Source organism: Ambystoma mexicanum, chromosome 2q (genome assembly GCF_040938575.1).
Source record: "Ambystoma mexicanum isolate Mex_15411 chromosome 2q, UKY_AmexF1_1, whole genome shotgun sequence".
NCBI classification, from domain to species: Eukaryota; Metazoa; Chordata; class Amphibia; order Caudata; family Ambystomatidae; genus Ambystoma; species Ambystoma mexicanum.
Window position 1 is genome coordinate 57271044 of NC_090924.1, and position 23721 is coordinate 57294764.

Sequence of the window (23721 nt, forward strand, 5' to 3'; positions counted from 1 at the left end):
TGTTCAAAGTATTACACTTTTATAATCGGTGGCGAGTGGTCTGGGAGGACTCTCGATTTGTATTCCGACCACACTAGTTCCCCTGTCAACTCCGTGCAACAAACATATAGTCTAATCGCGTGTGTAGGTTTGATGGGGCCGAATAATGAGAATATTGCATGTTTTGTGGATGGTGCATCCTCCAAATGTCTACTAGATTAAAATCTCTCCATCTTCCCGTCTGATCTATCCACCCTGGTATCTAGTGTACAATAAAAGTCCATGCCCCATATAACTGCCCCTCCCCCCCATGTATGGGCTGATCTTATTGTATAAGGTCCTGAAATAGCCTGTAGCATCTTGGTTCGGGGTATACGTGTTGAAAATACTCAGCTCTCTAATTTCCACTATTAGCACCATCCTCCCATCTGGCTCTATGGGTGACTGTAACAGCTTAAAAGGGACATGTGGTGCTATCCACATAATAACTCCTCTGGCGTACGCCGAATATGTTGCTCCTATGGTGGTCCCTCTCCATTTCCTCCCCACCACTTCTTGTTTTTCTTTTGTTAGGTAAGTTTCCTGTAATAAAGCAATATCAATTCTCTGTCTCTTCAAATACATCATGACCTTATTTTTCTTCAAATAACTATTGAGCCCCCTGACATTCCAGGTCGCTATCTTGAGGTCCCCCATTTTATCCATACCCTGTTCCGCCTCTGTCCTCCCTTGTCTTCCGCTCCATGCGCAGTGGTGTATAGGTGTAAGCTTGCTCCCCAACCATTAACACCCCTTCAAACTCCCCAACTCCCTCCCCTGTCCCCACCCATCCCCATCCCCAACTGAACCGCCCCAACTTCCCTTCTACCCAACCCCACCCTAACTGTTGCCCAGCTCCATCCCTGGATCCCAGGCTACCCCGCATCTAGACCTTTTCCGGCTTGTGCCGGTACTTGGAACATAGCACGGGGACACCGCACTACTGGCGTCCCGACTAAGCTACCTACTGGGGGTAGGAACGTGTTCCTCCGTGTCTCCTGATTTAATGCGACAATCTGCTACGCACCATATATCACCAGCCTTCCGTGCACTCATTTGCTATATTTATCTATGGGCCCAGAAGTCTGTATTGCAGGTATATGTGAGTTCAATACCAACTTCGGTTAAATATCTACAGTCACTGCCCAGGTCCACCGTCTATATTCTAATGCCCCCAAGGGCTACATTCTTACACAATGTCAATGTTAGTGTTACCTCCGCTCTCCCAAAGCACCTGATCCAGTCATTCGCTCATTAAATGCAAAATGCAGGTTCACTCATCCTGTCCGTTCTGTGATTGGCTATTCGCACCCTCTGGCCAGCCCATCATGTCCAGCCATCCTGCTGCATCTTCGGGGTTTCAAAGAACAGCGCTTTGTTCTTATGCCGCACCTTCAGCTTCGCCGGGTATAGCAACATGTACCTGAAGCCGGCCTCCTGCCCTGCAATTGTCTCTTAATTGCCACGTAGTGTACCGGCTGTTTCTGCACCTGAAAGTTATAGTCCAGGTTAGTTGTGACTGTCGCTGACGCTCTATTTATCGTCCCTCCCTTACGGAAGTGTTCCAGGATCTTCTCCCTATCTTTATAGTTTAAAATTTTGGCGGTGATCGGTCAGGGGGGAGCACCCGGTGGCGGTCTTCTGGCTGGGGCTCTATCCTCTCTCTCCACTTTGAACCCCTGGGTGAGCGCTCCTGCGCCAATCTCTTGCAGCAGCATATTTTCTATGTAACCTTCCGGGTCCGGGCCCTCTTCTCCTTCCGGCAGCCCCACCACACGTATGTTGTTCTGTCGCGCCTGTCCCTCTGCCTCCTCTGCGCGGTTTTCTAGGTTGCAAACCTGTTGCTGCAATATAGCAACCTCTTTGGTGTTGGTCATGCTGGTGTCAGTGTTGACCTTCACAGTGCTCTCAAGCCCTCTCGTGCCCTCTGCTAGCGCTCGTACGTCTTGTCTCAGGAGGTTAACGTTCACGCTGACTGCATCAATCTTGATTTCCATTGAGGATTTCAGTTCCGCCATGGCTGCATTGAGCCTGCTACCCCATGAGGACTTCAATTCCGCAATGGCATCCAGGATCAGTTGTTCGCCCCTCATTGGGCCCATCCCTTCTCGCAAGTCTCCACCTGTATTTGTGGCACCTCCTGGTGATTGAGCTGGTTTCGTGAAGATATCTAATGTGGTTTGCTTCACTTTGGCCTTGCACGCCATCTCCTTTTCTGTGTGTTGCCTAGCAGTTGTCCTCCATCTCAATGATACAGCCTCTGGAGGTCTCGTTGGCCCCGCGTGGCCGTGGCCCGCTGAGTGTGGGGCCAACCAAAATATTGCAATGTGCTACACAATCATCTCTTTTAATGGACTCCTCCTCACGCCATCTGCCAGCCACTGTTCGCCTTGGTGTGTGTATGTGGATTGCAACCTTTCTGGCAGTTTCTCTTGTCACCTGGCCCAGTCTCCCAGTTTTAAGCCTCCATCTTGCGCATTGATTGCAACCCTCAAGATTATGGCTCTGTATTGTGTCATCTAGTGTTGTTTCTCCTTCCCCCCCTCCCCCCCCACCCAAGGGTCCTTCTAGTGTGACCTTGCTGATCTGATTTGTATGCCGCTGTCTCGTGTAACCAGGCTGCTTATTTGATGTTGTGAGCGTCTCACATTGGTACAACACTCCTGGTGTGCTCCATGCCCTTGCTTCCCTGCATGCGAGCGAATTTCAGATTGTTTGCAGGCTCTGTTTGTTTATCACAACACTGCGCTGCTCAGGCCGGTTGTATCAATCTGTGGGGCTTACGTCAATAGGTACAGTGCAGGGGATCAATCCACTCTTCCTCTCGACCCATACCAAATCTCATCTCAATGTTGCAATTGCCTCCTGATTCTGTTAGTACCCATATGCGATCTGGAGTCCCAGGCCGCAATCCCACTTAGCAGTGTGTCTTCCCGTCACTGCACTCGGATTTCACAGTGCTTCTTTCCAGGCTCGGAATGCCCCGAGATGTGAACTGCACTGTCCCCGGGGTGTTGCGTTCGGTCCCTGCTCCGGTCCGTTTCACCCGCAGTTGCTTTGTTCGCTTCCCCCCCCCCCCCACCTTCGCACCACCTGGCTCCATAGCTCTCGATCCTCCCAAGGGCTGCCACTTCGGGTGTTGCTGCAATAAACTATTCAGGCATCCACCGCCTGTGTGTAGAACCGCAAAATCTTGTTTAGTTTATGGCCCCTCTACGTTCCGGAGACCTTCCGCTGTGTATCTCTGCCACCCTTGTCAACCGACGTTGGTCAGCTCCTCGTTCGCTCGTTCTCACAGGAAGGTCGGGCTCGTTTACGTTCTGTCCCCGTACCAGTACAGAGTTGAATCGCGCGCCGGGGCCACCTGGCACAGTGACCATGAGCGCACTGCAACTCCCCCTTTTCTTCTAGCTCCGTTCTGCTGGGAAACAAATGGTGTGTTCCCGTGTAATCGCAAGTAATCAAATAGTTTAAAGACTACCAGTATTTATTAAGCTGGTTGCTGTAATGAATCAATCACGTAATTTAAAAAAAAAACATGTGGTACCCGTCATGCTCTTCTTGTGCAGTATATGCTTATTGGTACAGATCCAACAAAATCGACAAATCAAAACTATATACAGACAATTCTTAATATATAAGTGGTACAAAAAATATTGGAATCAACAATAACATATTGAATATCTTGAAGACCAACAAAAAAGAGGTTTGTGTGGTGAAAAATCATAAGACATATATAACACACAGAATATTAACCGGAGCTGGTATGTTCTAGATGTGCATCAAGCAATACTTGACAGAATGCAGTTTAAAAATGTGAACTGAATTTAGCCAATCTGGCACAATGTGACACATGTATTGCGCCAGACTACATTTGTCTGTAGGGCTTAATGTGGTGGCTTTGCCATAAATAGCTACCTGTCCCTGACTTAATTGAAGCTGATAACATCAGTCTCTAGTAACAGGCAACCAAGAAACTATTTTTTGGGTTTAATGCTACATCAATGCTAGTCACAGAGCTACTCAAAATAAATGCAGCAAAAGATGAGGCTGATGCATTGTACTGCAGGAGCCCAGTCCACACCGTGAAACAATGTATCGCCACGGTGTGCGTATCTAGGGGGCCTGCTGGAGACAGTATGTTTCTCCATTCAGAGTACGATGTGGTCTCTCCTGCTGGTTCTTCCCGTTACCCTTTATGCTGCACAGCAGTCACCGTCCGTGCCCAGCTCCGCACTCCAGTGTATCCCTTTGTCTGCAGGCATCCGCCATTTTATTCCTATTGTCGTGGTACCGAGCCTCCCTTCAAAGTTCCATAACTTCTGTTCCACTTTGCTGTTTCACTCCGCAGGACGTTCAATGTACGCTCTACACACTCCGACAGCTGCCAGTCCATTTATTTATCATTTCTGTCATCTCGGCTCTACGCGTGCATCAGGATCAGTGTAGGATATGCAGGAGTCCATGGGAAACGCAACCTATTCCATGGCTGCTAAGGCACGCACCTGCAGTTATAGGTTTTATATAAAGTATATATTATGTTTACACCAGAATCACTTTAAATACTTCAGACGTTTATACTAGCACACTTAGGAATACTTGATAATGCACTTCAAAGGGCACTTTCACTTTTGTGTTTGTTCGCGGTTACATTTGCAGCAATGTTAGAAATGGAAAAGAAAATGTTATCCTAAATCCTATTATCGGTTATTGCGCACTCATGCGGTTTTCAACGGTTTATACGGTAATGCATTTACTCTGCAAACGCATATAGTGCAGTCACTTAAGGGGAGGAAAATGGTTAGTTAGTGTAACATGAGCTTAGTCCAAGGTTCTAGAGGCGGTTTGTTAGCATAGTAAGCCTTTTAAGTCCTAAAACGTAACCCTAGCTAAAGGCACTTCGGAGAGGGCTTGAAGTCTTGACAAGCTGCGAATAATAAAGCGTTCCTGGCGCTTTCTTCCGGTCTCTAGTGTTATTGAAGCAGCAAATTAACACCTAACGAGGGAGACCTTAAAATGGCCTCGAGAAAGGGGACACAAGCAGCGGCTTGGGTCTGAGGTACGAGGGGGTTGCCCTGGACACCTCTGTGTGCACTCCAACGCTCTGGAGCGACTTCTTGGAATCAGGTAAGCAATACCATTACCACCACCACCCCACCCCCCCCCCGCAGTACCTTGGGTTAGAAGAATCTTTGTGCTGGATGCACCGCGATGTCACATCTCTGGACCGACCTCTGCATTCCTTGGTCTGATGACTGAAGGCAGGACAATGGATGGGATCCCTTAGCAGCAGTCTTCAGGGAGCAGAAATTTCTGGGTTCACTCTGTGGTTTTGGTGCCTTTTCCGCAACACCAAAAAAGGACACAGATCGTCCGGTCAATCTACACTTTCTGCTGTCCCGTGCTCTGATGAGGGGGTCTGGGCGAGTTGGATTGGATCTCCGGACTGTCCTTGCGGTTTCAGCAAAGATTTGGACGGATTCAGCCTTTCCACGACGATGCACTGGAAATGGGCAGCAGGTCTCCTGGTATTTGGGTTCCGCAGCTCTGGAAACTCCTGTGACCTCGGGAGATGGCTCATTTCAAAGTTCGTCTTGGGACTGGTTGTTCCCGCCAGCCAAAAAAGAGCGACTAGTGCCTTTCGGAGCTCCTCTGTCGCATAGAAAACGGCATCAGGACAGCAGTGGTCACTTCAGTGTTGCCAAGGGTCTGCAGGCGCCTCTGGTCGTCTTCTTCGGTTACTTCAGCTTCCTGTGGTCGACTTGCTTTTTACTCCAGAAGCCTCACCTTTTTACACAGTTCCAGCACACACTCCTCTGCAATCTCTCTCAGCATTTCACAGAAAGGGGCGTTTGGCTGTCCAATCAGGACAGCCAGACCCCCTATGCAAGCTGGACCCCTTCAGGCATTCTGGCAGACAAAGGATAGTAGGGTGGGAAACACCTCCCCCCCACCTCCTGCCTTCCCAGATACTCTGAAGCCAAGGCAGGGATACCGAAGGGTTTCCCCCAAAGGCAAAACAGACAGACAGCCCCCCCCCCTCATAGAATGGTAGAAGGTCTGACAAAGAACAACTACGCGGATAATGGTGAAAAAAAAAGGAGGGCCCCAAGTTGGTACTCAAGTGCCCTTATTGGACATAGCCTGCGGTACCACAAAATACACAATAACTAGGTGATTGCTCCTGTGACTCTTTAGTCACAAAGACAGAGAGAAGGGGGATACTAGGTACTGAAGGTGGTGTGTGCTAACCTCTCAGTCTATAAAGTTTTTGGAGAGATTCGAAGTATCTCTCTATCCCTGAGAGCAGTAGTTATTAAAGCGGAATCTTAAAGGGAGACCCTAAGGGACCCCAGCAACACTGCCCATAGGGAGCTGTGTGCTGCAATAGTAAAACATAGATGCCTTTTTAAGAGCTCTGGAGCAGACCTACTCCATAATGTAGGTAGAATACAAAGAATAGAGTTCGTAAAAAAGAGCCCACAAGAATGAATGAGTGGAAAAAGGCTCCACTTGGATTGAAAGAGGTCCAGAAGTCCAGCAAAAAGTGCTGGGGGGTCTCAATAGGAGAGGGGATGAAGCATAAACATATTAAATCTCCCTAACGCTTATTAGTGCCAGCAGGGACAGTTTCACCATTCCATGTAGTCTGCTCTCCTCATGGTCACAGCCACCGTTCCCTATCCCTTTGGGAAAACATTGGTCTGACTTGCAGAGGTAAGTGGCTAGTTCCAGAGCTGGTAAGGCCCCAAGGTGGGGTGGGCCAATAAGGCACCCGGAACCGCGGGCAGGCACAGCCTCGGTAGGAGCCCATAGTGCTGTGCCCTTGGGGCTTCGGTGGCGCTTCTGGGTAGATTCAGAGCCACTCCACTGACACTCCTTCTCACGTCTAGCCTGTCCGGGCCCCCTCGATGTCAGGTGTTGTCCTATCTGGCAACCGGAACTCTCCAATACCAGCACGGGCGCCTCTCTGGTGTCACCTGAGCCCTGAGAGCGGATATGGTGTGCTGTCTCCTGTCGTAGATCAAACGTGCAGAAGCCACCTCAAAAAGGCGCCCGTCTCGGAAGTGCCCCGGTTGTTCTCGTCGATATCTTTGGATCAGCTGCTCCAATTTCTCAGCACTTTTAGTCGATTATTGAGAGAGCACTCTGGTGCAGGCAGGTTTAAAAGAACAGCCTCATTAGTGATTTTGACGGGATGTAAGACAACATGATACTGGAGTCTGGGATGGAGCTCCGAAGGCACACTCTTACATCTTTTTCGCTGCTAAACAGCGTCCCACAATATTCACTCCTCGATCCAAAGTTTCTGCAGTTCTTCCCTGGCGGCATCTTGGAGTGCTAAATTCACACTTCATAATTTGCACACTGCTGGTACATTGGTTGTGAGATCAATCATATGTACAAATCACTTATGGCATCCAACATGAAATGTAAAAATAGAAGGAAACCTGTTTTCTTAACAAATACATATCATCCTCATTACCATCACTTGCTCGTCAGTTTTGGGGGTCAAGCCCAATTTCCCCTGCATCCCCTCGATCCTAGCAAAGATGCTTTCTTCCCTGTGAAATGTGCATTACACCAGGCTCTTCTATCCCAAAGTTCTAAATTTGCCCAAATGTACCAACCAGGTCAGTTTTAGCTTTATTGTACCCACCTGGAGAAATGTCTGGAGTTAAACAATTTTTGTTACGGCCTCCCAACTGGTATACTTGCAAATGAGCATGACATTCGATCCAGAGTAAGCCATCATACCAATTTCCACACTAATTCACAATCTTGATCCTCCTCATCCCTCATCCCTGCTAGCTTTCACTGGGTTGAGACTCACATCAATTTGAGGTATGTTGACTTTCTCGCAATCCTTGAGCAACCCATCATATTAATCTTCGGATACATCTTATTTATCCCCTTTAACATGCTTGTTAATATTGGATCATGAATGCACATAATCGATCATGAATGCACATAGTACCCACTCCCTCTTTTCTTGTTTCTCAGAATTTTCTTTTTTTTTTTTATTAATAAGTTTATTGAATTTTATAGAAAACATACAAGCAACAAACTTATCAGCATTGTAATCGTAGAACTCATTGCATAGAATCCACACCCCATATCCATCCCCAACCTTCACAGAATCTAAAAAGCAAAACAGGCCAACTTATTATCACATGTCATCCAAAAACCCACCCCACATATCATCAAACAATTTCAACTTTTTGTTCCTGCGAAGGATAACCTTCTCAATTCTGGCCACTTGCCTCAAGTCCTCCACCCATTCTGAACAGGTCGGTCTCTCATCACATTTCCATTTTCTCAAAACAATTTTTTTCGCAGAATTTGTAGCCCTAAAAAACCAGCATTTCTGTGGATAAGTGAGATCTTCCACTTTATCATCCTCACCCAAGATGATAGTGTTATAATCAAAATCCTCTTGCAGTAATAGAACCTCATTAATCTTTTCAGTGACATTCCTCCAAAATGTCCTCAGTTCATAACAGTCCCAGATCAAGTGTTCAAAGGAGCCGACATCATGCTTACACCTGCAACAGGACTCTGAGTCAATCATCCCTCTCGCATAAAGTATTTGGGGAGTCCAAAACACTCTATTAAGAATTTTGATTTGGCGGCATTGTTCTCCAAGATTAATGGATGTCAGAGTTACGTTTTTACAAAGAAACCTCCACCTCTCCACAATCATATCAGAGCCAAGGACCTCAGACCACTTAGTTAACAACCCCTCTGCTGGCGTGTACTGTTGGCTCAGATTTCTATATACTTTGGACGCCATACCACCTAATGTCTTATATTCAGGTAGCCATAACTGCCAACCACCGCCATCAACAGTTCTCTGGTTCCGCAGCAAACCTCTCAATTTTCTGTATTCACCCACTGTACAGTCTCTGAGATCTTTTAATTTGTGAAAGTCTTCTATAGCTGATCCATTTGCCGTCTTCCATCAGATCACTCAACCATAGTACACCACTCAGGAGCCAGTTCAACCACAATAGCGGCCTCCCATTCAGCAAAATATCTGGATTCAACCAGATAGGGATGTAATCATTATCACATACCTTACGCTTACTTTTCTTCCATAGTTCCCTCCAACAAGTTCTCAGGAATCTTGTCGGCGGAAATGAGCGATAACCAGATCCATCCACCGTGGACAGAATTTTCTTTACAACGCCTAGCAAAATGACCTTTTAATTTACACTTGTTGCACATAATCTTTATCCTTTGCCACTGTTGTTATTGTCAAGGTGCAAACTATGACCATAACAAAACCGGTTTTTAATATCACCAATTTCTTTCCCGCCTCCTTTTTGTGTATTTTATTTAGATTTTTTTTTTTTTTGCTCCAGTATACTCTTATTTCTTTCATGACTGAACCACGTTGTCACATTTATCCAGTAAAGCCACACAGGCCATTTCATGCTCTGGTCTTTTGTGGTGGAAAACAATTCCTCTAGTCATCTTTGTCCCACAGATCCTATTTTTTTTTTCTGCATAGTTGACCATAAGTTGGTCTCAGATATTTTCGACGTACTTCTATCCAGAGTTCCACAGGAGTGGAGTGAAATGATGTAGTGTTCAACACTCTAGCGTGCCTAATGGGGGGGAAATTGTATATTTTTAAGAATTGCACTTTTGCTTGGTTTCTAATAACTCAGTTTTTCTATGGTTACGTCTTGTTTAATGCCTCTGCACCCTGTTGCTTTTCGATAAGGTGTGATCGATAGCCAAACGTTGGTTCTCCTTCATGACCCAGGCAATGCATGGGAATTGCCAATTTATGTTCCACCCTAAAATTAGGCCTCAGATAGCCTTTTAATCGCTTGGGAATCCATGTTTGTATTACCAAGATCTAATCCTGAGCCTCCCCGCTACAGAAAGGAATATGGATGGCTCTGGTAGATATCCACACAAAACAAACTAAAATACACTGATGAAACTATGGAAAAAACAAATTAAAATGATCTAATATAACAAAGGGAACTTTCCAATCACTGTGCAGGACAGTCCCTTGTGGTAATTTCAGCTGAACTAGACTTGATGTCCTATAACTGAGCTCAACAGGTAACACACTGCAAGCCTCCGTAGGGAATTCTGAAGGAATGACATGCTGCCCTAACAAGGTCTGCCAAGTGCTTGTACGCTCACGGTCTTGGTGGCATTCTACCGCTGCAATGTCCAATCATCTAAGTGATGGTAGCTGTTGCTGTAGTGCTTGGTTGTTGTACACTGGTGTGTGTGGAAACCCCATCTTAAGAAAACTGCTGCTCTGCACTATAAAACTGAGGGGCAACACTTTTAACCCTGTAAGAGTGACTGTTAAGGAAAGGACAAGAGAATGGGCTCCCAAGGCAGGACCTAGTTGTACAGTGGACGCCAAAAATACTTTGGTGTGGCAGTAAACTGTAGACACGTCTGCCATATAAATTAAATATGAGGTACAGTAAATATCAGGACGGTGCAAGAATTACCTTTTTAAATTCTTTAGATACTGAGGCAATGTTGGCAATATTATCTATGGTGAGACAACTTGCCAGATACCATGAGAAGGCACGTTGTGTGCCTATAGATAATAGAATATGGCCACTTGTTGCCACTATTAAAAAGTAATTTCAAAACACTAGAACTAGATTTACTTGAGTTGAATTAACAAGTAGAAAAGAATAGAATGCCAGCTCACCCATGCGAGAGAGCGATGGAGGTAGCACCTGAACTAACTGACAAGGATGGGACCATCCATGGCTCAATTTTCTGTTCTCCATACAAACATTTGACAAGCATGAAATCTGTATATACACACGGCACAGCTATTGGGTAAGTACTGCACTATTATGTCTCCTCGCTGAAGTTCCTGAGCTGCTGTTTCTCCAGATGAACTATATAAGCGTCCCTCTGAGTGCAACTGGGGTCTGTGGACCATTCCTCTGAGTTTGTTTTTTGTTTGCAGGCCTTGCCCATCCGACTGGCAATGGCAACATCTCCGGCTTCTTCTCCATGAACCCCTCTCTGCTTGGTTCTCAATGCTAGGACTCTTTATTTATTGGATCTTCTTCCCATATGCCCCCCATACATTTCCTGAAGTTGTGATTCTACTCTTCCAGTGCTGTAGGCCTCCCGTGCTCATCTAGCCAACAGTTGCAACCATTCTCGCTCCTGCTTCTGAAGCTACATAGTCAAGCTTCAAAGTTGTTCCGTTCCAATGTGGGCTCCTCCTGAGGTCGGGTGGTGGGGTTGCTGCACTTACTTCTTTAACTTGTTTCCCTTGTTCTGGGCCGTAGGGCCACGGTGCTGACCGTAGCATATCCAGGACTGCACCACAGTCGTCCTAGCTCCTGTCTGTATACTCACCACTGCGATCTGCCTCCTACTAGTGATCTGAATGTCTTGGCACGCTCTTATGTGTCATTACTTATCTCCATTGCGGTACATTAGCCCATTGACTTCCATTGGGCCACATGATAACTTTGCGATTGTGGATACAAGTGACTCTTCGGACATATAAGCCTCAAAGGTCCATTAAGTGATCCTATGAGATCGTTGTCTGTTTTTATTCTACTTTTCTGCAAAGCTATTTATCGTTGGTAGATATGGCTTTTCAAAATGTACACTAAAAATATTATTTTTAGATATATTGTGTACTCTCCATTTTGTGTGCTGATCAACATTTACTGTACATTTAAACCATCCGTCCCCTTCTACCATTCCATCTGAGCATTAGGCTAAGTAGTTTTGTAGAGAGGGAGCCAATTACGCCCACCTCAAGCATCGGGCCCATGTTGCCTATATGCTGGGAACCAGAATGTGAAATATGTGCAGTGCCAGTAAAGATACCAATACCAAGGAGAATTCTGGAAACCAGGTTCCCATTGAGAAAGTCATACCCGCATACACTACAATATGATGGCCATTTGAATGAGATGCCGGAAGAAGTGTGAAAAGTGAGCAAAGAGCAGATTGGTGATGTCACACGAAGCAAGACTGACACATCCAGAAGAGATGCAGAGACAAGAGAACATGGATATTCTAGAAGCATCAAAGTATCAAATATAAGTAACATTTCAGGATAGAGATGAAGATGTTCGTTCCAAAGTGATGAAGATATCAAGTCATTTTACATGTTTTCAGATGCAAAGTAACGCAAGCAGACAAAGTATTCCTAAGGCTAGCTATGTAGTGAATAGATTGTGGCATGTACCCATTTTAGCAGAGCTTGAAAAGAAAAAGGAAGGCTTTTCCAGTGTTTCCCAGTTGAAAAGCAATCGAAGTACAGAAGTGAATCAAAGAAGGGCGAGGCTGCACCAGCCCCAAGAAGTCAAGGCCACTCTGGGCCGGAATGATCAGACGGCTACAAACGTGTGAAAGAACAAATTCCTGTTCAGAAGACTGGCACGAAAACAACGAAGACGTCAGAGGTTCATTAAATAATACTATTTTAAATGCACAAGAGTTCAAAACCATGGTCTTTAGTCACATGGATGGCTGAAAATTGACAATCGTGACGAGCTACACCTACGCAAGGAGACAGAGCATGCTATACTCCCTCGTATTCTCCGGAGCAAGGAACATTTCCAAGGCCAAGCTCAAAGCCTTAATTGATGTGCAGACCACAAGAGGTGATGATAGATGACATGGTAATTGGGTGGGAAGCAATGGTCAAGACCAACCCACCAGCACGTGGAGGCCAGCCTGCGTGCTGCTGACGCATGTGGAAAAGTACTGACGAATGTAAGGGTGCCAACCAATTATAGAGGGCCACGTAGTAAAGAGCCCCCTATAGTTTAAGAAACCAATGATACATTCTGCATTCACGACGTTCATAGTGACCTGTTTAAGGGAAGGGCTTAGTTTCCCCACCTGATGTTAAAGACCCTATCACTCTCTTAGACAAGTATGGAACGTATACCTAGCTGTTCCCTTAGTCCCAATCACTTTCTAAAATAGGTTTTTGTAGTTTGCCACATAGGAGGACGTCCGCAATGACGAGTTTTTAATCTATAAAATGCTTTTTTCTAAGATGTTTTTGAGCAACCGAGCGAACGTCGGATGATGTCCGTTGTAAACTCCCTGTTTTAGACGATTGCAAATAAAACTGTTTTGATTTGCCAACTTCCTGAGTTAGTCTGATTTATTGATGTTGGAGTATCTTCTGCATCCCCATCCATCTCAAAGTAATGCTACCTCATCTTAAAGGGCTGGGTCTTGAATCCCGGGTTCAGTTTGCATCTAGGCACTAAAAATAAAGCCAATGAAGCATCCCCCTAAAACCCAAGATGATTGCTTGAAACCAGAGAGGCTCTAATACTACTTACTCTCCTTCTCAGCCTGTTGCAGCCGGCAGTGGAATTCCGCAGATCAAATGTTTCCTGAATGGTGTGAAGATTCCACATGTGGTACGGCTCAAGGTAAGAAGTGTCCTGCATTCAGTATGTGTTGGTGTGTGCTAATAGGACTTTTATGGTCTGGCAGAGGGGAAAATAGAAATGGACTGAATGATGAAGCTGAAGGCTGACCATGGCGATAGTCACTTTGAGTAACAGATATTGGAAGAAGGGGGTATTTGGTGGCTAGAGAATTTTAAAAGAGTACAACACAAGCAAAGGAGCAGGCAGGCACCTACTAAATAGGCCAGAAATATTGAGGTAATCCAAGAAGATAGCTTGGACATGCAGGTCACATGCTCAAATGCATAAAAGACAGAAACCGCTTAAAAAAATAATTCTCAGATTGGTGAATTGAGCGGGATTACATCTATTACTAGCACAGATCACTTACAGCACCTAGGGTCGTAGTGCCGTCCACCTACAAATTACAATAAAATGTACAAACTCTAATACCAATCGTTATTTTAAAATAAGTTATTGGTTTCTAAGATTAATGGTTTATGGTCTTATTTTAACTTATTTATTTGTTAACTGCGGTCATGATTATAATTTTGTTTTTTATTGGACGAGAATGATGCTGAGGGTGGGGCGTGGTGGAAGTGCTTTGTTTCTGTATTGTTTTGAGCTTTTATGGTTTAAACAACAATAAAGTTGGTTGATATTAAAATAAGTATAAGCACCTATAATTCCTAAGGAAAACTGCAGCAAGTGCTTTGCTCACCAGTGGGACGCTGGAGGAAGGGAGAAAGCACATTTTTGACTGCACAATGGGAATGTGGGGAACACTTGTTTACCTTCACTTGCCTCCAAGGTAGCAACCGTATTCATGAAGGGGATGAGAGATAAGCACCTGACTAATGGATGGTGAAGATGGTAGGTGTCTGCCACCCAAGAAAGAAAGCTATGCAAATGCCTGCACCGTTGCCGATAGACTGGTGTATGCATACAAGAGGTGTAAGCATGTGTAGATGGGGTGGAGGATAAGAGGTAAGTGTCCACCTACTATTTTTTGTTTTACTGACATTTTCATTCTGTCTTGCAGACGCTGGTCGTAAAAGTATGTGGAGTGATCTTCTCTGTAGTTGGAGGCCTTGCTGTGGGAAAGGTAAAGGGTCTAAGGGAAAATATAAAAATGGTGTTCGAAATTAGTGGTGTTTGCGTAATGTTACATTCTAGCTATGTAGGTACCTGGCAGACCAATGATACAAGTGACTGACTAAGTTAAGGTTCAAGCTTGTTTTATTTACAAATGAGAAGAGGTTGGGATGAACACCTACAGAGACAATGGATCTATCTACAATAAAATGACAACTCTCTCCTTGGTACTGGCCTAAATCATCTGTCTTGATGGATGAAGAGGTCCTCTAAATACAACAGCCTCAAAGATAGTGACAAGGTGTTTTTTTATTTTTTATTTCTTAGGTCCGAGCAGGGGTACACTACATTGGCTACTTCTTTTCTCAAGGTTATCCTCACAGGAGTAAAACACACAGTCGCCTATTTGCAATCCATACCAGGAAGATAGTCCATGGCCACTTCTTCCTGCTCTGAGGTAGTAATGTTATAATGCCCAGTTCATTATCCGGCTCTAGTTCCCTTTCCACCACTAAGGGATGTAGTGTCCTACTAGACTTAGAGACTGGGTGCCATTCTCAGCATCAAGAACATCTGTACCTCCCTGTGCCATCTCTTCCTGTAAGGGATTTCTTTTGATCTTGTGAGGGCTAACCTGCCTTTTCCAAAAGGTTTCTTCACCCCCCCCCCTCCACCCCTCAACAAGCACTTAACCCCTTGTAAGGATTGAGCAAGTCAAACTCCTAGACTGTTTGAGCTTTCTTCACAGCAAATTGACTGCAGCGCTCTTCTGTGCCCTCTTGGGTTGTCCTGCTCAGCCGCTCCCTCTGGGATTAAGTTTCAGGAACCTGTACAGGGGAGGGTTCTGAGCAGCAACCATGGTGGCTGTACTAAGGTTTACCAAAAATGTTGAGTGAAACTCTCAATTGATAGTATGGCCAATAAGAAGGTGGGTCCCAAGTCGCTTGCAGGACTGGCGGATGTGGGCTTAGTGGCATTCCTCCTTTGACCAATAGAGATCGTGTCTCAAAGGTTTTGGCACTCAGTTCTCGCAGAAGACTGAGACTGAAGGGCAGCTTGAAAGGCAGCCGCCTTTGCTCAGAGGTGGAAAAAGTTGTGCATCCTGCCTCTCTTCGCTAATGCTTAACTCAGGAATTGGGCAGCCCATTATTGAAGACTGGTTTTACAGGACCTGTAGTCCAGGATAAAATGCACAGTTCTGGTATTATTGACTCCACAGTGCCAGTCCCGCCCCCAGGCTGTGTCCTCCTTTCCTGGAAGGGTTTGAGAAATCTGCAAGAAGGAACTTAGCTCACTTAATTCCAACACCCCCTGCTCTACAAGGGGAGGGGAGGAGGCTAGGCTAAAGGTATCTCAGGCTGAACATACTGATGACTTTCAATGGCCCGCTGTTATGACTAGTATTGCTTAAGATTTACTACTTTGCAATAGTCCCGTTTGACCTTGGTTTATCGGTGAATTCATTAAATGATTGGGTGTCAGATTTATGTCCCCATAGAGTGGATGCTGCATCACAGACTGGCCTTATAATCCAGTGGACCAGTTACAGGTACATAATGCCTGTCAAGTCAATATACAAAGGGTGATGATAGACAAAGCTCTACAAACCATCTCTGGCAGTGAGGAGCCTCTGGTGATTAGTTGATTACTGGGCCAACTTTGATCAGCAATGTGAGGGCATATACTCCTAATGTAGACTTTAAAGATGTAATAAATTAAGTACATATATCCCCTCTGGTAATTGACCTGAAATCTGGCCCTAAAGAGGTTAATAATCTTGCAGCAGAGAAGGCCAAATTTATGATGGTTCACTCGCAGAATTTACAACTAAAAAAGTCACAGATACCAAAAATGAACGACTCTGATACTCATGATTTCATTATGGACCAGAGAAATTTCATTATAACCAATGTTCGGAAAACTGAAGATAGAGACTAGAAAAGCACTGCGGAAAAAGGTTCTTGCATGGCTACATCAGAGAACAGGACCAGGGGCGGTCAGATTGTCTGATTTAAAGATCCTTCGTAGGACGGACTTGAGTTGCTGGTGCTCTCAACCTAATAGTGACTGTATTCTGGTTGGTTGTGGGGTCAGCACTTTACCTGCTTTCCTAAGAAGATGTAAATATCTCCCCAGAGGGTCCTCGAATTGCAATTTGATTCTCTGACATGTATTGCTTTACGGAGTATTTCCTTGGACTTTTCCACCATCCTTAAACTGCCGTTATTGGATTCTTGTTTACTTATCCTTTTATGACTGTTCCATAGACCCTTGCTGACTATTTTTTTGTTATGTTACCTTGTTTGTACTGTATGCGCCCTCAAGCCTTTGGGATATTGGTGCGCAATATAAATGCAATAAAGTAAAGATAATGAGGTTGAACAATAAGGGTTAGACTAAGAAGATTAGGGGTTTGGTGAAAAGTACAATTAACGAACACGAGATTGTCATGCAATATTTTATTCACACAAGTATAAGAATACTTAGTTATCAACACAGATGCATTGTCAAAGCACTAAAATGCACACAAAACAATAATATAATGCAGCCATACAATCTGACGTCCAAAATGGGAGACATAAACACAGACACATTACACAGAGCCACACACATGGACAGAGCCAGGCACGTGCACATTTTAGAATGAACACCATATACAAGTAGGTACTGTTAATATACAACATAAAGTGGGGGGCAAGCATGTTAAACAAATGATCACAAACCTTTTAATTTTTAAGGCAGTGTCAGCCCACAGCAGCTAAACCTAATTGGTCCAGCCCCTAATTTAAGAATAAGAGTCTGCCCCCAGTTCAAGCGAAGTAACCAAGTTTAGGCTACTTGGGAGGAGTTTCAAAAGATATTCAAAGTCCTCCCATATTGAATAAAAAGGCTGAATGGAGTAAATTGTACTCGACACTGTTATCTGATTTGTAAAAAGCATCTTTAATGCAATGGAAAGAGGCAGCAGCCAATCCCAGTCACCCCGACAGGCCTCCCATGCTCCTTCTACCACCAGAATTAAGGCAAGGGTAGCTGTAATGAAGGACTGTGCAGGGTGGAAAGAGGTATGCAAACTAGCCCCTGTATCCCAATCTGAGCAATGATCCCAAGTAAGGATTGTTGGGGACCACTGCTGTTGGCATAGTTTGCAGCATTGTAGGTCCGAAGAACATAGGGCTCGTCATGAGTATGAGAGCTGGGTCCAGTGGTTTAGCAATTCTGGTCCTCGTTGACCTAAATTCTGAGCGCACCAGGCAGGACTTGACTGAAGGTGGGGGCTCTACGTCTGTTCGCACTATGTTTGAGGAACCACAGACACCATAGTAGTGGTAAGTAGTAGAGTGACCCCACACAGGGTCTTCCGGCACATAGACTCAGGCTCCAACATAATTCCTTTTGTTACAAAAAGCAGCAGAGCAGAAATGTCAAAGGGCCACAAGGAGGATGCACTGCATGTTTGACAGCAACAGACGTAGCATGATTCAGGCAAGAGCAAATGGCTCAACTTTGTATCAAGTGCACCAGCTGCAAGCCCACAGTTTTTGAGCACACCAGGATGAATAATGCAGTGACACCAAGCTCTGAACTTGTTTGACCAACCAGTTCAAGGGACAGTGCAAGGTCTCCCCTGTCGATAGAAGAATAGAGCGGCACATTGCATAAGGTAGGTTGGACAGTGGTGGTCCCAACAGTCCTGCTGTTTCTTGTTCTTCAGATCATTTGAACCAGTAGTCTGCTCACTCTGCTCAAAATAGCCTGAAGAGCTTCCCAAATGTATGGAATACAGTGCTGGGGATGCAGAAGCCCACCTAAAAAGGGGCTGTAACATTCAAACTGGGCACCTGTCCAATTGTGGACACCCTTCTCAGTCGGTGCCATGAACTCTCACAAGGTCTAAGATGTGTAATGGGGATGTCTGCAGCCCCATAACCGGCTTCAACCTGGCCCAAGCACACTAAATGCTACTTCATACACTCTCATATATAACCACATCCTTCCCCTGGCTTGGAGGAGGACTGTCAAAAGGACAGTGAAGTACAAAGAAGAGGCTTAAGCAACATGGTCAGCCCTTTTTAGCACTGTAGTACACAAAATGTTGCCATGTGGTAAACCCTAATGATGCACCCATGAGGTCACCAGCCTCTCTGGGCTTTACTTAGTATGTGAAAAACTTTCATGCTCCAAACAGATTGGAAAAATCTTTCACTGCACTACTCTCCTTAAGGAAACTAGTAGTTTCAAAATAGATTTCAATGGGGGACAGGGTTCCTGTGCACTGGTAGTTTATCCTTAAGAATTGATCAGTGGCTCCAAAATAAGTGCGGGGGAAGCCAGCCAATGACTTCTAAAATGACATTGTGTCCAAAAAGCAGGTTAAGGTCTTCCAACAGTCAGCAGATGTGCCATTAAAGTAGTTGGTGGGGATGGTGGCGGAAGGGGAATTGCAAAACAAAACTTTCATATCAGGTTCTCCTGCCCATACTGCTTCAGACCCTTGTATTCCTTACACCGGCTCTGCTCTCTTCCATTGTCTAGCCCCTCCTCCCACCTCAAACATTTAATTTGTTCACACTTCTCAAATGACTGCCATTCTCTTGCTGTGTTTGTGTGGCCTCCTGTTGTACTATTATGTGTGGAACTCTCACCAATTAAGTGTTACCTGGCTAGGAGGTCCTCATGTTGTCTGCTTTTGCTAGGCTTTGCTCATGCTTGTTACATTTATTACTGTCATGATATATACTCGCTGAAATCCCAGCTTGTGAGCGACACCTCGCATGTGCAAATTAACGCTTCTTCCATCTCGATATTGACCGGTTACACCAGGTGCCTGTTTGCCTTTGACTACAGGGACCATCTTGGTTAAATGTGGTCCCATAGGTTCTAGCTTTGTCCCCTTTCTCAAAGGATTGTGATGGCTTGTGAGAGCTTGCATAAAAGATGACCGTCCCTGTTCACTGACATCCTCTACAAAATTGTACCCGGTTACTATGAGTGCTCCCCTGCGTGGGATCTCCACTTGCTGCCATCTGCCTTAATGTGCTCTCACACTGCTTTTTCTCAGACATTTGGGAATTACCTTACTGACCATCCCTATAAGTCCATTTTCTCCATTTCACCCCAACCCCACGGGGCTTGTCGAAGAGGCCACTCTCCTTCTATGCCAACAGACGTGGGGGAGTGGGGAGAGGAGTGGATATGCAATCAGAGATCATCTCCACCATCCTTCACATCAAAAGAGCAGCTCCTGTAGCACACCATCTACACTTTGGAGAGCTCAGGACCCCTATCTTAATAATGATAATGCATTTATATAGCACTTTCGCCTAAGCACTGTACATAAAAAAAAAGATTTCTATATACAATTATTACTACCGAAAAAAACAGGGTACTGCTATATCACCCTTGGACGGATGAAAGGCTGGGTTGGCCGTGCCAGGATTCCAACCTGCACATCACACACATTAGCAGTAAGGGCTCAACCTGCTGTCCTTTCTTACTGGTTATCTTCAGTGCTGCTCGGTACCATCTCTTGTTGGAATCATTTTTTACCATAGCCTGTTGGATACCTCCCAAGCCCTTTTCTTATCTAAGCTTATGGTGAAACGTCACAATACTGATAAATGCTATTAGAAAAGATTTTCTTTTTGCAACCGTCCTTCCATAGATTCCTATGGTACCCCCAGTTATTGTGCTTATTGTTGAATCCTGGCCTGATTTTTGGAAGTCACTCAAGCTGCCTTCTTTACTTCCCTTGCCTAGTTTGCTCATTCTTACAGGGAAATTGACTAGTCCCTAAGACATCCATACTTTGTGTCTCTTGGAATTCATGCATTTTACAATTGCGCACTTGGCCTTACAGAGAAGTGCAATTAGGATACTTTGTATCCTTAACTTTTTTTTACCTAATGGCTTTTTGCTTACTTTGACGATCTGCCTAAGACCAGCTGGTGGCAGCTGAGGAATGTTTACTTTTTTTGGTATTTTTCCCATGCACTTTTGCATTTTCAGGAAATCACTACTAAAGGCGGCTAGCACCCTAAAATGGCCATGCCATGAGATTTACGGTTGTTCTTTGTCCACCTTCTCCTTTGGCATTCTTCCTGCCATCTCCGGTCAGGAAATGCCATGCATGGTTACCTCTTTCCCTGGGATAGCATTGCGGGCTTGGGCTAGCTCCTAGTCTAAATCTTGGATTAAAGGAGGGCTCCTGCAGCTATTCAACAGATCATCGTTGGAACCAAGACTTCTACGAAGAAGAGTAGCCTTCTGACAATCCGAGGACAACTCCTGCAGCTGACAAGCATCGACTCCAGTGATTGCCTTGGTGAAGCCCAACTCCTCTGCCCAGTTCCTCTGCCCAATCTCAGAAGCCCCTTATTGGTGCTTTGACCCTTGGACTGGTAGGAACAACCATTCTCAACCCCTGGATCCACACCTTGGAAACCTTCGGTAGTGTTCCTGGCCCTTCTAGTGGACTTACCAGCTCTCTTCTGGGCTACCCTGTTGTGGCCGTCGCAATGCCGAGCAGAGCGTTGAGACTTACAAGATCTTAAGTGTATGCCATACGTTTCCTGTCTTCACATTTTCAGTCGTCTCAGGGATGTGTTGGGGCTGCTTCTGTGTCTACTGCCACAAGATCGCCTGTCTCTGCCTGACTGTGGTGACCTCTACTGGAACCCTCTGCCTGCAATCCTGTGAGGTGTCCTTTTTGGTGTCCTGGAAGTTCTGCTCTGCCAAAGTCTGCATCTTTTCTTCATTTTTGGGTTTTCTTCAAGATGTTACCTGGAACCATCTGGTGAGAACTGCGGCAAGTCCCCGACCTGAAAAGTAACCTCTGCCGGAAGACCTGCAGTGTCACCTGGAAGAATCTGAGTGCAGGGGGACAAAGGGGGGAGGGGTAAGTAAACCTATCCTTTTCTGTCCCCTGTGCCTCAAGTAGGGTAGCATTGGGTGTAGGTGCCTTGTTAAACTCCCTCTGGCCTGCCCTTTGTCATCAAACCTGGGCTAAGGATCTTTTCCTAGAACTTACCTTTTGGAATAGGAGTGGGGGTACTTGCCTGATTTGAAGTACATACTTACTTTACTTTAAAAAAAACTTTAAAAGCACCACCAGACTTGACTGCGTCAATCTGAAATACCTTCCCTGAAGAAATCGGTTGTAATTTGTGAGGTTTTGGGCACAAAGCCCCATACATCTTGGGGCTGGACTTAATAAGACAGAGGGAACTGGTTTGTGCTTCTTGTAACTATTCTAACGGTTTTCCCTGCATCGGATTACTGTGATGAATCTTGTGGAGTCATCATTGATCCCCAGCCTAAAGTCTCCTCTCATGTGTCCTGGGGAAGGCGGTCGCTTCCTGACCCTGTGGGTGGTATTCTAAGGGTGGATCACATGTGAGTAGATGGTTTTCGAGGTTTATTTGGGGGTGGGGGATCCTGGCCCCAAAAGGAGAGAAGCAGTGTTCATCCCTTTTTTTTTGTGAGGAGGATCGCTTGATTCCAGAGTTTTTGATGGCATGTTGTCATTATTCAGAACCATTTAATAATACATTTTTCATTTTATTTATTTTGCATTTTTAAAGCGCTCACACGACCCGCGGGCATCGAGGCGCTGTTACAGGAATTGTTTTTTTTCGTAATTGTTTTTTTGTCTTAGTTGCGCATTTATAACGTGCTTAAATACCTAGAGGTTTCTAAGCGCGGACCCGGGGATCGAACCTGTGTTGCTTTGTGTCGTCTTGCTTCCAAGGCTAGCGTGTTGTCGCTGAGCTATCCTCCCGGATAAAGATATGAAACCTACTTTTGTTAAATATTTCAAACACAACTCTACACATTAAGTCTAAAAACCATTCAACATCTAATGTTTCTTGTCGTTTTAATAAAACTGTTCAACAATGTAACTTAACCTTCTGAGATTCCTTGGACTCCTAGTCCCAGAAAGCCTCAAGTACTGACAAGAGGAAGAGGAGCAAGGAGTAAATGTGACGCCAAGAACAATGTGCAGTCTAGCTGTTGGGATCAAAGTCAGCTGCATGGGACATTTAAATGTCAATGACCTGCAAAAATATTAGATCGGAGAAGGAGAAAAGCTGCAGAGTGTGCGCAGAGCGGGAAACGAACCCAGAGGCCGACTCGAGCCAAGCCAGAAACATTTGCTGGTAAAAGACTGGAGGTTTTTAAGACCGGAAGAGAGGAACTCTGGTGGAGTCATAGCGGGTGACCTGGAGGGACTGCTGAAGGTGAACTGTGCGCAGCGGGACCAAAGAAGACAGACCTGCAGAGCGGCAATGGTTCCATCGGCAAATTATTGAATAAAGAGCTGATGCAGGAACCGAAGGGAGACTCTGCCAAAAGGGGCCGGCCTTCCCAACAAAAACTCACCATTTCAGCTTCATGTTACACCAGCGAGTCAACCTAAGAGTAAGGGCCACTGAAACGTGCCAACACGTTAATGAACACTTGGGAAGCATTTTTGAATACCGACCAAGTAGAACTGAAATGAAATGCCAAAAGTGGTGCAATTCCCCTAATATGAGATGTCAATTTGGGGAATCCTGGATCAAGCATTGCCAAGAGATATTGAAAGGAAGGTTGACAGACGGAGCTTGAGCAAACCCTCATAAATGGGATGTCAGTATGGGGGCGGGAGTTAGACCAAAGTAATACTTGAAGACAACAAAGTTGTATTATTGAAGTGCAACTGTGTTCTATTTAAGAGGAATGTTAATTTTACAGAGAGACCTGATAAGAGCATCGGGTAGTGAACCTTTTTTGGACGCGATACCTGTCGAGAAAGTACACCAGGGGATCTGTATGAGCCAAAAAGGAGATTCCTGGCAGGTGAGTAAACCAGGATATGTAGGTTCAGTCGAGTGGTTTCCTGGCAGGAGAGTATACCAGGAAACCCATTTTTAATGGGTGTGTTAAAGAGAAACTTTGTCGTATCAAGTTGTTGAAATTGAAGATTTTGTCAACCAGAGAATTAGAAAAGGTTTGCTTTTTGCCATACTTCAACCAATATTGGAGAAAAGACATTTGTTTAACTATCCTGAAAATTAGGAAAGACTTTCCTTTGCCATATTCAAACAATTGGGCCTCATCACGAGTTTGGTAGTGCTATTACTGCCGCATTTAAGGGTCCGCCAGATCATGACCATGGCGGATTTCCCCCAGCTCTGAGCTGGGGGGAAATCCGCAACAAATTTGCCGA

General features: G+C 45.1%; 1 protein-coding gene across 2 annotated transcripts in view; it reads left to right on the forward strand.

Moving 5' to 3' along the window:
- The window catches only part of CLCN7 (chloride voltage-gated channel 7), an 823350-nt gene that overhangs the window by 149246 nt on the left and 650383 nt on the right, over positions 1–23721 (forward strand). For both annotated transcript variants that reach the window (XM_069646815.1, XM_069646816.1), the window contains 2 exons: positions 13356–13436; positions 14458–14520. In XM_069646815.1, coding sequence (XP_069502916.1) covers positions 13356–13436; positions 14458–14520 — 144 coding nt within the window. The remainder of the gene's footprint in view (positions 1–13355; positions 13437–14457; positions 14521–23721) is intronic.